Source organism: Rhineura floridana, chromosome 1, assembly GCF_030035675.1.
Source record: "Rhineura floridana isolate rRhiFlo1 chromosome 1, rRhiFlo1.hap2, whole genome shotgun sequence".
NCBI classification, from domain to species: Eukaryota; Metazoa; Chordata; class Lepidosauria; order Squamata; family Rhineuridae; genus Rhineura; species Rhineura floridana.
The window spans coordinates 191,588,371-191,602,423 of NC_084480.1; the positions used below are offsets into that span (position 1 = coordinate 191,588,371).

A 14,053-nucleotide genomic window follows, 5' to 3' on the forward strand; every position below is an offset into this window, starting at 1 on the left:
AGCTTATCCTCCCATTCCCTTGAGACTGTGGCTCTGTTCATTGATTAACAGAGTAATGTGTCCCTTGATTCCACACTGCTCTAATAAAGCTGAAGGCTGGAATCATGTGGGATGGGCAGCTCATGTGGATGCTACCCATGCCGGTATCAATGATTTGGACCAGGCAAATTAAGGTTCAGGTTGCTTGGACTTCAGGAAAGGAAGGGAAAATACAAGACAGGGTTGGGCAAGGGGGCAGTAAGGTGTGCTTTCATAGGCACTGATGTGAATAAGATGACACAGCACCCCCAAAATAATAACAAGGCAATTTAAATATATTATATACAGTTCCTCAATAAGGTGTGAAGGCATCAACGATATGAATGGAGTTGGATTGGCAATGTAAAACATGTTTGGCACCATCCATAAAGTATGCTACATTTTTCAAAGACTTCTATAACCCTCTTCCTGCTCTTCTCACACTTTGCCCCATCTGAAACAGTGGCTCAGTACGTAAGTAACACGAAGGCAAACTGTGTGGGATGGGAAGATCATGCAGACATGATCACTATGGCTTAGTGTGAATGAGGAAGTATGCTGGTGCACATTTTTCATGGCTGCTTCACTCCTCTCCTGCTTCTGCCTTGCGACCAGATGCTAAGCCATAGTTTGGGTATGTATTACATGCAAACCAGACACAAAGTCAAAATGACAGGACACATAAGACTAAAGTTTTCCTTACAATGCCTCCTCCTTCAGACCTCTGCGTAAACTATTCACCACCAGCTCAAGCAAATGTAGAGTGGAGATTGTAAATGCCATCTAGTCCTCTGAGGCTTGTGTCTTTTAACACTCTATTTGGCTACAAAGGGGTTGTTTTTTTCCTAAATGACCCAGTGTCATTGCCTCAAACACACTTGCTAGGCAAGAGAGTCCAACTAGTTGTCTCCGTGAGGAGAGTAGGAATCCTGACAGATTTTGTTCCTCTATTACCCAAGCCAGCTAACTCGGTCACCCAAAGCATCTAATGCAAATCTATTTAGGTCTCCCTGCCTCTCGCTCCACTCCAGATTCCAGCTGAGAAAATTGATTAGGGTTGGCATGCTGGGAAACTCAAGTCTAACCTCTCCAAGTTCTAGCCTGCTCTGCTCTTCATAAAGGCAGAGAATATTTGCTATTTTTAAATAAAGCGCAATTAGATTTAAGTACATTTGAGATTTGCTGCATGAAGCATTTGTTCAAATAAGGGAGAAAAATCAATGTATGGAACAGTAAACATTTAAATGAAGTCTTGTCAGTCATTCACCATTCTCTAAGGTCAGAACAGAAACGTTATGAGCAACCTGCAGAAATGTCTGCAGCCTTAAAACTTAGCAAGGTAACACAGTTGGTATTTGAAAGTCATGGAGCACACCACAATTCAGAATTTTGATTCAGAATGTACAATTACCAGGGAGTAACTCTAATTGAATTCAGTGGGCCTAACATCAGAGTAAACATCCTTTGGATTGGATTGCCAACACCATTCATCACTGGAATTGGCCACATATGACCTGAAGTGGCTCACAAGGTGGGGTGGAGCCACTACCTTAGTTTAATAGTAGGTGGCTTGCTGTGGCTTACTGGAAAGGGGTGTGGTGGTTGGTGCAGAGCAAGCACACCAGTAGGAGTGCCAGATTGGCTCTGCCAGTACTTTTGCAAGGTCCTGACCTCCCTGATGACTTGCTCTTCTACCTCCACGTAGGCAACAGTGATCCGCCTGTGAGGAAGCTAGAGTAGCGTCTCTGCCCCATCTCTCAATATTTGGAATGACCAGGACAAGCTTTTTTCACTCTGCTTTTGCCATTCTACTCAAGAGAATTGTTCTCACACAGTCCACCTTTCCTCTTGCTGCTTTTACTTATCATAGCTAGAGGTGGGCACACTTTTTTGACAGCTGCCAAAAATAAGATCAGTTCCTTGGTATCTGATGGCAGCAATTGTGTGGTGAGGCCTGACAAAGCAACGCAGATCAAAGACATCATCAACTTACACTGGCATACTAAGCCTTGGTACAAACCTTAAGCAAACAAAAAAGACCAGCAGAGGGTAGGGGACCTATCAAATTCATTCCAGACTAGAGTTACCAGGTCTCCGTTTTTTGTCCGGAGTCTCCAGTTTTTTGGGGACCCTCCGGCTAGCACCCCTTAACCTCCAGACTCTCAGCTTCAATTTAAAAAACAAATTAAGTTTCTAGGTGGTCTGGTTCCTGAGATATACACCAAAACATCAGCCATCCCCCCGCGACTGTTTAATCTATTTAACTGATACGACACTGAAGTTGGTTCCTAGTTCCCAGTTCCTTATTTGCTTGAAAGTTCAAAACACTAAAAAAGAAGAGTCGACAACTACAGCAACTTCAAACCAAACTTAACATGTCTCTAAACCCCAAAATATATGTTGGGGTACCCTGCATGATATATCACTGTGATCAGGGGACTCTTCCCATCAAGAATAACAATACAATTATGCAATCAAGATCATCAGGCTTCTGATATTATCATAAATACATAATGATGTCATAAAATCATAAAAAATAAGTAACTGGGGGTGCCCACCCCAAACTCGGCTCTGGGACAGGACAAATCATATACCCCAGGAAAGGGGAGGGTGTCCTCTACGAGACACCACTGCATTCCGCCTGGCCCAGAGCTTCTGCTGGGCACAGGGCACAGAAGAGAGCATCTATACAAAATCAAAGCAGAAAAAGACATATAGGAAAAATAAGTAATTGGGGGTGCCCACCCCAAAATCTGCTCTGGGCCAGGACAAATCATACACCCCATGAAAGGGGAGGGTTTCCTCTATGAGATGCCACTGCATCCCGCCTGGCCCAGAGCTTCTGCTGGGCACAGGGGAAGGAGGAGGGCATCTATGCAGACAGAAAGGGTAGAGAATCTTCTTACTCTTACTCATTTCTCAGACCTCTTTCTGAAGTGAAGGGTCAAATCTGTAAAGAAGTTTGGAGCAGCCACTTTAAAAGATAAGGGCAGGGCATTCCAGCCAGGGGGTTGCCAACTCTGCTTGGATATGGATGTCTTTGCAGAGGATCCCTAGTCAAGCTTTACCAACAGCACAATCCAAACTATATCTACTCAGAAGTAAGTCCTGTTAAGTTCTATGGGGGCTTAGACCTTTAGTATGTGTGTTTAGAATTGCAGCCTTCGGGGCATCCATCTTTACTCCCCAATGCTCCCATCTAACATCTCCACAACACTAGGCTCCTTTCTTCCTACAGTGGCCTTCTGGTGACTGGCCCGGCCTGAAGGCACTTAAACCCTTCTTGCCAAAAGCAAGTAGGCTAGATTAAATGTTCCCTACCCAGGCTCCATCTTTTAGCTAAGATGTCTAGCTTAATTTCCAGTCAGATATTTTTTTTAATTGTACGCTCCAAGCAACTGTGTTTGATGCTTAATGTAATGACATCACTTGGGCCTGCCCCATGACATCATTTGGGCCTGCCCCATGACATCACTTGGGCCCGCCCCTAAAATCTCAGGTTTTGGGATGCTTCTGACCTGACAACCCTATTCCAGACCTATGGTATATTCTTGCAAGTCCCCAAAACAATAAAGTCAGACCTCAGACAACATGATAAAGAATAGTATATTATTTAACATGCCAGGCAGTTCTTCCTTGTGGCTACGTGTGGAAATTGCTCCTTTGAGTGTGGGCATGACTGGCTGCTTAATAAAGGGGGGGAAAACAGCTGGTTCCAGGAATTTCAAGTAAAAGACAAAGCTCCTATTGACTGCTTTATGAAAAGAACTCACATAAATTCTGTTTAAGGCAGTGAATGGTGACTATGATAGCTGGGCCTTGATGATGTCAAATATGTTAGGACCCAAAATGATCATGTAACTCTCTCAACTCAAGGATTTTAAAAAAAATATTTAGAATTTTCATTAAAATTAAAATAATTTTAAAAATAATTAAAAATCAAGGATTATTTTTAAATTTTATTTTCTTACATTTACATCTGACGTTTCTTCCATCACAGAACTCAAGATGATATACATATGATGCCCAAGTCTCCCATCCAGGTACTGACCAAACACAGAGCTGCTTAGCTACGGCAAGGTCCTTAGACCTTTAGACATCTGCCTTTAGACCATACTCTGGGGCTTTAATATATACTACCACTACCACGTTGTGCTTGTTAAGGATTGAACTAAGTATTGGGTAGCAAACATGGGTCTGTGAATCTGCCCACTCCTCTCTGCTGTAAAGTCATTGGGGTGTGTGTGTGGTTTTGCAAGGGTGGCACTGTGGGCAGCACATGCGTATGCTTTATCTTTTCCTCCCTTGCTATTACAACCCCACCACTCTAGTCACATTGTTCCTACACATGTGTTTGTTGTAGCAACTGGGGGAAAGCACAGGAGGCAAGGCAGAAAGTCAAAAGTGACGGGAAGTTTAAGCACTTTTCTGCCTTCGGCTTCTCCTCTGCAAATTGCTCCTGACCCACTTTGAAGTACAGAAGTGTTGGGCCCAGGTTTCCAGTCCCATGTTTCCTACCATACACAGTTCAGCCTTTACATGCACCAAAGCCTGATTGATTTATGTCATGTAATCAGGTACACATTTAGAAAGAAAGAAAGGAAGGAAGGAAGGAAGGAAGAAAGAAAGAAAGAAAGAAAGAAAGAAAGAAAGAAAGAAAGAAAGAAAGAAAGAAAGAAAGAAAGAAAGAAAGAAAGAAAGAAAGAAAGAAAGAAAGAAAGAAAGAAAGAAAGAAAGAAAGAAAGAAAGAAAGAAAGAAAGAAAGAAAGAAAGAAAGAAAGAAAGAAAGAAAGAAAGAAAGAAAGAAAGAAAGAAAGAAAGAAAATGGCAACTGGAAAAGGAGATGGCTCTGACTGTAGATAAAGGTAACCCTGCAAATACTGTATGTTACTGAGAGCAGAAGGTACCACTCTCAATATGACTTCTGGCACTTCCAGATCTCTCTTGATTATTCACAGCTCATCCTCTTTCTTAACCAAATCCCCCAGAAATTAAATAACTTTTAATTACTATAGACAAAGTTTTAGTAGGGAAAAAAAATAAATCAGATCAAACCTTTACATACTCTGAGGGAACCTGGGGGGATTGTCGTTGACATCAGTGAGTGTTATATTTACAGTGGTCGATCCCGACAGCCCTCCAACTTGTCCAGCCATATCTTTGGCTTGAATGACAACCGAATAATGTTCTCTGGCTTCCCTGTCCATGTTATGCAATGCTGTCCTGATGACTCCTGTGTTGTTAGAGAGAGAAAAAAAGGGAGGGGAAGAGAGATTACTCTTAGCTTCTTTAAAAAGGCATAGAAGGGTAGGATATCTTTACAGCTCCTCTTGCCTACTGTCAGGCCCAGGATGCGACTCAGGAACCAGACCAGAGGTTGTAGTTAATTCGTGTTTTATTAGAGTAATGTCCAACAAAGACTGCGCTTTCTCATGAAGCAATACAGGGATACAGGTCCTGCGACATTGGGAGAAAGTTGACAGAGCAAGGGGCTGCTTCCCGCCTGTTCTTTAAGAAGGGGCTAAACGGGCGCGCAACCTTTCGCTCCTCCTTAACTCCCCCTCAGGTACTGCCCGCCTTCCCCCCCTTCTCTCCTGTCTTTTCAACCGTCTGCGTGTGCGTGGTGAGGGGGGAGGCATCACCTCCTCCTCTTCTGAAGTGTCCGATTCCCCTATGGGTGATAAAGGAGGAGCTGAGGGTAAACCATCTCTCCGCCTTTCTGCTGTGATCAGCCCTCCCTCTTGCTCTGAGCTGCGGAGAAGGGAGGGCCTGGGAATGTCTGGGGGGGATTCTAAAACTTCAAGGCTCTCAGGCTCCCCGTTGCTAGGCGACCCTATCTCTGGCATGTCCTCTGTTTCGGCTTCGCTCCACAGAGGGTAAGTTCCTCCCTCCTCCCTCTGCCAGCCATTTGAATCCTCTTCTGACAACCCCCCAGGAGCCCAGCTCATCCTCCCGACACCTACAGAATGACACACAGAAGAACCTGAAACTATTACCATTTAAACTATGTTTAGTTGAAATTCTGATTTATATTCAACCAGTTTTCAGTCTCTACAGTACTGCATCTATGGGAAGGGGAAAAATGGCTCATATAAGCTATTAAAAGTGATGTCAAACACCACTACACTGTTGCTTTCAAAGGCAAATAGGGTAGCATTTGATTGTCACCTAGCTGGAGGATATGTACACACTCCCATTACAAGAAAGTATAATGTATTAACAAATGATTGATTCTATCCACACGAAGTAGAAAGTGCCAGAAAGGATACTGTTTTACTGCATATGCTAATTGCTTAAGTAGCAGTGTAACTGAATTATGAATGAACACAATGTTATGTCTTATTGTGAGGTCTTTTTTAAAAATCTAATTTGGGAAATGTTGAAATGTTTTGTTTTCTATTGATAACATGGTTCCATTCTCATGAATGACTTTGCCAATGCCAATTTGGAATACAATTCTAATTAGGCAAACTCAAAGTCAGTTGGCTTTAGTGTAACATTACTTGATCTGCTGAAAAGCTACATATAATTCAAATGTATGCATTCTCTTTCACCAAAGGAAGTATTGCCTTAGCAATTTGGTCTCTCGTTATGAGAGGTGTCATTCCTATGCACATTTATTTGGAAGCTCAGGAAAATTGAACTCAGTTATCCTTCCTTCCAAGCAGACATATATATCAGGCTGAGATACCAGCTTTGTACACCAAGCTTTCAAGTAGTTTTACATGTGCATGTTCAGGACCAGAAGCAGCAATTGACATCGTTAGGCAGCTGACATGGACCCAGCACCCTGGCAGGGTTCACTACTGATTCTTGCCCTGGGCTGCATTTATTCATTTACATTTACCAGTCACTATACCTTTGCCAAGCAAAGCAAGAAACCCTTTAAATTTGGAAAGCTGATAACAGGAGGTGATGAGGGCACCAGTCAGCCTGACTCTTGAGATTGAAATGATGCTTCAGAGCATGTTTGGGTCATATGATCTTCAGGAGTGAGGCAAGAGTGTCGAGTTAGCCCTCCATCATTTCTTACCCCCTCCCCTTTTGCAATTATAAGAGGGTATGCTTGTGATGCTTGTGAAGAGCAGAAGAATTGGCAGAGAAGAGATCCAAATTCCAAAACGGATCCAAATTTGAACGAGTCTCGGCCTGATCCAAAATAGGGGCATCCCTTTTTGAGGAAGGGGAGTTCACATTTCTCACACACCCAACTCCCACTTCAAACTCCACACTTCAGTACATAGATGGGACATTTTGCCTGTGATGGATTCTACAGAAAGGATGTTCAAATTTTAAGTTGAAAGAACAGAGCCAAGGTTAAAAGGGCACTGCAGGTCATTCACAACATTGAAAAGTTAAAATAAACAAGAGTATTTTCTATTTAAGACAAAGTAGAACACTGCAGCTATGTGTTTTTTAAAAGGTAAGGATTTGAAAGTAACAAAGAATACAAAATGTAAAATAATCAAGCTCTCCTTAAAAATGTCTCAAGAAATAGATCTAAATCTAAAGGAATAATTATGCCACATAATGTTTTCAACTGACTAGCTAGGCCAACACAATACATAGGACTATCAACCAGTTAAACACGTTAGTTGATCAATCATCTGGATTAAACCAAATAACTATTTTTTTTAAAAAAAACTTTCCAAAATACAAAAACAAATAACGGATCAAAATAAGAAGAGTTGCGTCATGCAATTACTAATTACATGAAGGTGATGTGTTTAATTTATTTTTCCTCCTTACATGTAGGTAGGCATATATGTAAGATCTACTAGCAACTTAGATATTTTCTGTATACTTCATCATGATATTACAATTTGTACTTAGGGCACAATACAACTGCTATTTACACCAGGCTGAGGTGAGTTGGATTTGGCAGATCTCCGGTTGAACTGACTGAGTCCTGGCTCAGCTGGGCTATGCCAGCAGAAGCCCCTCATCATTATAATTATCAAGCAAGCCATGACTGAAGCAGTCTCTATGTACTGCCACCATAGTCAGATGCAGTATGCTTCTGAAAACCAGTTACTGGTAGCCGCAGAAGGAGAGAATCTTCTTGCAATCAGGTCCTGCTTGTGGGCTTCCCATGGGCATCTTGTTGGCCACTGTGAGAACAGGATGCTGGACAAGATGGGCCACTGGCCTGATTCAGCAGGCTCTTCTTATGTTCTTATGATTGAAGGCTTCACAATTATTAATGCAAATCATGGTTTGCAAACACTTCATACTATAGATTCACAGACTGCTTTAATACATATCCATAGTAAAGGAAAGCAAACCTTGGTTAAGATGAATGTCTGCACACGGTTTATGTAGGCAACCTGTGGCCAGTATACAGCCCTCAAGGGTCTCCCTTGTAGCCTCCAAAATGCCCCCCCACACAAACATTACTGTCACTGAAAACCAGGAAAAGTTCACAGACTCTATGGATAAAGGATTGAGGACATGCGTGCCTATCTGAGCCTTAAAAAGTAAGCAGTGGGAGAGATGCTCTTTCCACTTCCTCCTCCAGCTCTATGTATTTTTCCAGGCTGATGATCAGCAGATGAGCATGGCAAGTTGAGGGGGGCGTCTCTCCACACAGCCACTTTTGCCCATCATAAGAATTATCATTGGTAAACTTCTTGATATTGTGAGCTGCTCTGAGCATGGTTTACTATGAGAAGTAATGATGATAGTGATGATGACTTGAGTGGGCAAGTATTTCAAAGTCAAGGGCCACATTCCCTCAGGATGGAGAATCTGTGACCCTCCAGATGTTGTTGAACACTAATTCCCATGTTTTAGGACCCATCCTATTCCTCTGATGTAAATTGTTTTTATTATTGTATTTTTATATTGTCGTAACCCACCCTGGGATCTTATGGTGAAGGGTGGATAAGAAATTTTAAAAATCGATCAGTCAGTCCTGACCATGGCCATGCTGACTGCTGTTGGTGGGAGTTGGAGTCAACATCTGAAGAGCCACAAGTTCCCCATCACTGATGAGTTCATCCTCCTAAAGCTTTGATGAAAAAAATTAAAAATTATTTTTTTCATTTTTGATAACTGAAAGATGTGTGTATTCTCCTAACATTTTAAAATACATTTTCCATGGCAATATCAACATCTTAAAAATGTTTTGCAAAAATAACTATGCTGTCATTATTTGAGAACTGTATATTCTGTTATTCTTGTTGTCATCAATTTAATTAACAAACCATTATAAAAAAACAGCAAATGTTTGATAATTACATGACAAATTATTTTCAAATGGAAGGAAGTCTGTAATATTCAGTTCCAGTGAAAGTTGGAATCTGTACTATTCTTCATGTCCAAATGAAATATTGATGTTTGCAGCTTTTACTTCCAGAGCAAGAACTGCTGTTTCTTTAAACCTTCAACACAGGGAATCCTCCAAACAAATTTTTTTTTTCATATGGCAGATGTCATGTACCAAAACACTTCTGGGTCCTCCAGGAACAGCTCTCTTATTTTCATTTAATAAGAATCTATCTCTATGATATGGGAATCCACACTCATCTCCTCATGTAGGGCACATCATGAAGACACAATTTCTGCATATATTATAGCAATCAGAAAATCAGTACAGCAGGAAAGGAATAAAAATAAACTTGTACACTTCCCTCAAGGCCTTTAACAACAAGTACCAAGACTTTAAGTGTAATGTTAGGATATATACTGATGTAGTGTTCAATTAAATCTCAGTCTCCTAAACAGGTTAACATTTTTAGGTCTAAAGATGTTAAAAGATAAATTCTAGATTCATTCCATTAGTAGCAGTGATGCCAGCCTACAACTTCTACCATGATTTCCCACTAATTTAATTTTGCCTCTTGATGGATCTATGGAACACTGTCAGACTGACAGATGTATAAATGCTTTGTGAGTTTCTTTCCATATTTTCCATTGCAAATTAGGCTCAGTGTTTAATTACTTTTGTGGTGTCACTCATCTTGGAACTATTTAGGTTTCTAAGCATAGTGTCCATACTGGACTTATTCCCAAATTCACAGCACAATCCTATACATGTCTACTCAGAAGTATGTAAATCCCACTGAGCTCAACTGAATTTGCTCGATGGCAAATGGCTAGAAGATTGAACAAGTCAACAGGAATTACTGCTGAATGCATAGGATTGCATTTTTAGATAGTTTTCACAGGAAGGTTAACTAATTACAAAGTAGTCCATCCTGGGCTATGTAATGTACAGTAAAGGCAACCCAGGAAGAATAATTAGGGAGTGGCTTCAGGGCCGGCCTCAGGTATGACTGGGCCCTTGGACACCGCCTGCCCTAGGCCTGGGGCACTAGCCCACACACCCCACCTGTATCTCTGTTGCTTTATGAGAAGGCCCTATCAACCAAGATGGTGATGGGGGCTTTCTAAGAGCTGCTGCCCCACCGCCATCTTGGTTGATGGCATGTATGCACACTACACTATGCATGTGCACATGCGTGCCATCAATTAAGATGGCAGTAGGGGCGTTAGCCCCTTAGAGAAGCCTCCAGTGCCATCTTGGTTGATGGCAGGTATATGCGTGCAGCACGCACAGCATTCAAGGCAATGGGAGAGGCATTGTGGGCCCACACAGTCTGTATGGGGGGCCCTGGGAGCTCCCATTCTGTGATGTGCTGCAGGGTTGGGAGTCAACGCTGCCGTGGATCATGGAATGGAAGCACTACCATCCCACCCTAAGGAGAGGCCCTTCAGCAGCTCCTCTGGGCCACAGGGGCCCTCAACTATAACTGCTCAATTTCCTTGCTTTTAAAAGTTTAATAGAAATATCTGTGGACTATACGTAAGTTCTTAAACCACAAGGTTTTTTTTAAACCTATTAATGAATATAGAATATACAGCTACTAAAGATGAGGGTGCCATTTTCCTATCATGGATCATAGCCACTGACTGCCCTATCCTCCCTGAATGTGTCAAATCCTTTGATAAACAAGCTCACTGTTTTTCGTAGCAGGGAATTCCGTAAATTAACTATCACTCTTTGCTGTCTTCCACAAGGGATAACCTTTGAAGTAGCCAATGATAATCTGTTGAATATTCTGTGATGACTTTCTTCTTTTACTGTCTACTGGTTTCTGTTTTTGAAACAATCATTTGTTATATTTTTATTTAAACAACTGCAGCAGTAACTCTTTATAGTGCTCATATACCATATGCTCTCAGTGCACTTTCAAACTGTACAATTCCATATAAAAACTCAACACTCGAAACTTAATAATGGAAAAATACACAGTAATAAATATAAGCAAACAAATTAAAAAGGGAAGGGGTTACAGAATTACTACAGTAAACAACAGCTCTGGACCAAGATTCTAATTAATTATATAGTGGCTCTTCAATATCAGCATTCAGCATTTTCAGTTGTTGCTGTTTTTCAAGAATCTACTTAAAAGTTTTGGCTGGGAAGCAGGATTTCAAGTTGCCTAAAAGTGATGTGTTATAAACTATTTGCTTTGTGAATAATGGTGTGACAATTGTCTTCTTTTTAAACCAACCTCCAGTAAACACTTTTTCTGTTCATAAAAGCTAGCAGTTTAAAACTGGTGTGATGGAGCAAAAACTGGTGTGATGGAGGGTTGAGACAAGTCAATTAAACTGTATTTTGATCTAAAAGCTGCAACACTTAAGTGATGTATATGCTTAAAACCACTCTTTCTATGCAGAGCAATGTGACAACTGACAGGTTTTACTATAGCATACTTCAGAGATGGTTGGTTTCTGCAATAATGTTTGCCATTTTATTCACGCTAGTTAGAAGAGCCAGAAATATCCAATATTCTCACAAATGGTCAGGGTCCATAACAGGCATGAGACATTCCTTTTCTGTTGAAGGCTACATTCCCCTAGGCAGTGAAGGCTGGTCCATTAGGACAAATGGTACACTGTGCCATCAACCTCAATCTGCCTTTTGCCAGTCTCCAGATGCCTGCTTTGTTACTTAATCCTGTCCAAGGGCTTCTCCTTCCTTGGTTTCCGTGTAGAACTCAGCAGTGAAGAGAATGACAGCTAAACTAGAATTAGTTGGCTCTGCCTGTCATTGGTTCTAGCTCCGCCTACTGTTGGCCATTTTGCCTTCTGCTTCACCAGTCCGAATGGGCACCAACAACCTCTGTTGTGAGCCATATGCTGGCAATGTGCAGGACTTAAATCACCCATGCACACAGCCAGAGCAGGAAATGGGCAGCTGAGCCCTTTTTAAAACTCTCTTTCTGCTGCCCCCTTTCCTCTCTCCTATCCTTCTTCCCTGCCAGGAAAAGGATAGATCACTTTTGCCAAAGGTCTTAAATGATTTCTTGCAAAGGTTTTTGAAATTAGGCTGCCAGTTGTCTCCTTCTGCTCTATAATAAAATTGGCCTGGGAAGGTTATTAAGAAGTTTTCACGTGTATAAAGCATCTGTGCTCAGATTATACGAGGATCTTGATCGGAAGGCATGGCTGAGATGGGAATGTGCTTCCTGAAAGAACCCTTCTGGAGCCAGAAGACAAATGGGCCTTTGCAGGCTTTTGGGGCGGGTTAGGTTCTTACTGTTTTAAATATTTAATTGTTTATGTACTGTTTTTACCTTGTACGTCGCCCAGAGTGGCTGGATATCCAGCCAGATGGGCGACTAATAAATTTAATAATAAATAAATAAATAAATTGCCTTCCCAGTAGTGATATCCACAGGATTTGAAGGGTAAGAGGGCTCAGGCAGGGCACTAGGACCCCTTAAATTGGAAGAGATGAGCCATGGAAGCCTTGAATTAGCTCATACTGCTTCTGAACTTTGTTGGTGGTAGATGCAAATCTAAATGTGCAACCCTGTTGGGGCAGTAGCCCTTTGCCAAGGTTCTAGGAGATGCCTGACTTTGCCATCAGATCTTCCAGCCCTGCTTTTTAGAATGCATACAGAATGGCAATATGGTATTTTATATGCTCAAAGTAGAAAACTGTGAACAAAGTGCTTCATGTCAGAGGTGCCATCATGACTATGAAAAACTTAATGAAAACATCCAGATCTCATGCTACAGGAGAAGAGCTAAAGCTAAAATGAAACAAAAACTCAAGAGACACTAAGGCATTAGAGGGGGAGGAAAACTCTTGCAGCAGTGTGTAGTCATCCACTTTCCCTGACAAACGTTGCTTTTCTTACTGAAACTCTCTTATCTCCTTCAAAATCTGTCTGATAGTTTATCCCTGCTAGGGTCTCCACAGTTTCTTTGAAAAGGCACTTTAGGCAAAATTTGGTGGCAACTCTAATTCTTTTCCAACCCTTCATGAGAAATAAAACTGGACCTCTATGCCAGCAGACCTTTCCAGGGACTGAGGCTCTTCTTCCAATTATGAGTTTGACACTTAGAAGAATGGGAAGGCCATGACATTTCATCTCATGTGATATGAAGTTTCATAACGGACTTAGGAACAGACCAAACTTTGATTAAAGCCAGTTCATAGCACAATATGGCACTCTTAGGAAAAAAAGAAAGGAAAGATAAAAAAGATAAAATGAACGATTTCACTACGGTGTCTGATGACTTACTGCCTACTTGCTTGACAAATGGCCAACTGAGCTGACAACTGGTGTGAAATGATTTTTGGTTATTTGCTGTTTTCTTTAATGTTGAATTCAGAATTTTGTATTGAGCGGACAGGTGTTTTTATTGCTTTGACATCAATAAGATGCTGAAAGGTTTATAAAGAGAACTGAATGAAAAAGCTTTCATGAAACCTATGACAAGTATCTTTACAAATACTGTATTATTATTATTTTTTAAATCTGACATCATCAAAATCTTCATCTACAAAGCTATATGATGGTTAGCTATTGGTTTTGTTGGGATTCAATCAAGATTTTATTGACCAGAGAGTTAAATAATGGTCAATTTGAAGATAAAGGTTTATCTGAAGGGTCAACACAACATAACATTGTTTGAAAACAGATTTCTGTGTTCTTTCATTGATATGGGAATGATATTGCAAGAAAAGAGACTAAGTATTGATTTTTTTCTCTTCTATCATAGATTTTTAGGA

At 41.1% G+C, this 14,053-nt stretch overlaps 1 protein-coding gene across 5 annotated transcripts in view; it reads right to left on the reverse strand.

The window, feature by feature from the left end:
• The window catches only part of CDH18 (cadherin 18), a 560,265-nt gene that overhangs the window by 124,275 nt on the left and 421,937 nt on the right, over nt 1–14,053 (reverse strand). For 4 of the 5 annotated variants that reach the window (XM_061589839.1, XM_061589822.1, XM_061589830.1 and 1 more), the window contains exon 6: nt 5,084–5,251. In XM_061589839.1, the coding sequence (XP_061445823.1) occupies nt 5,084–5,251 (168 nt within the window). Of the gene's footprint in view, nt 1–5,073; nt 5,252–14,053 lie in introns of those variants that run through there. The other variant, XM_061589856.1, reaches the window with a different exon arrangement.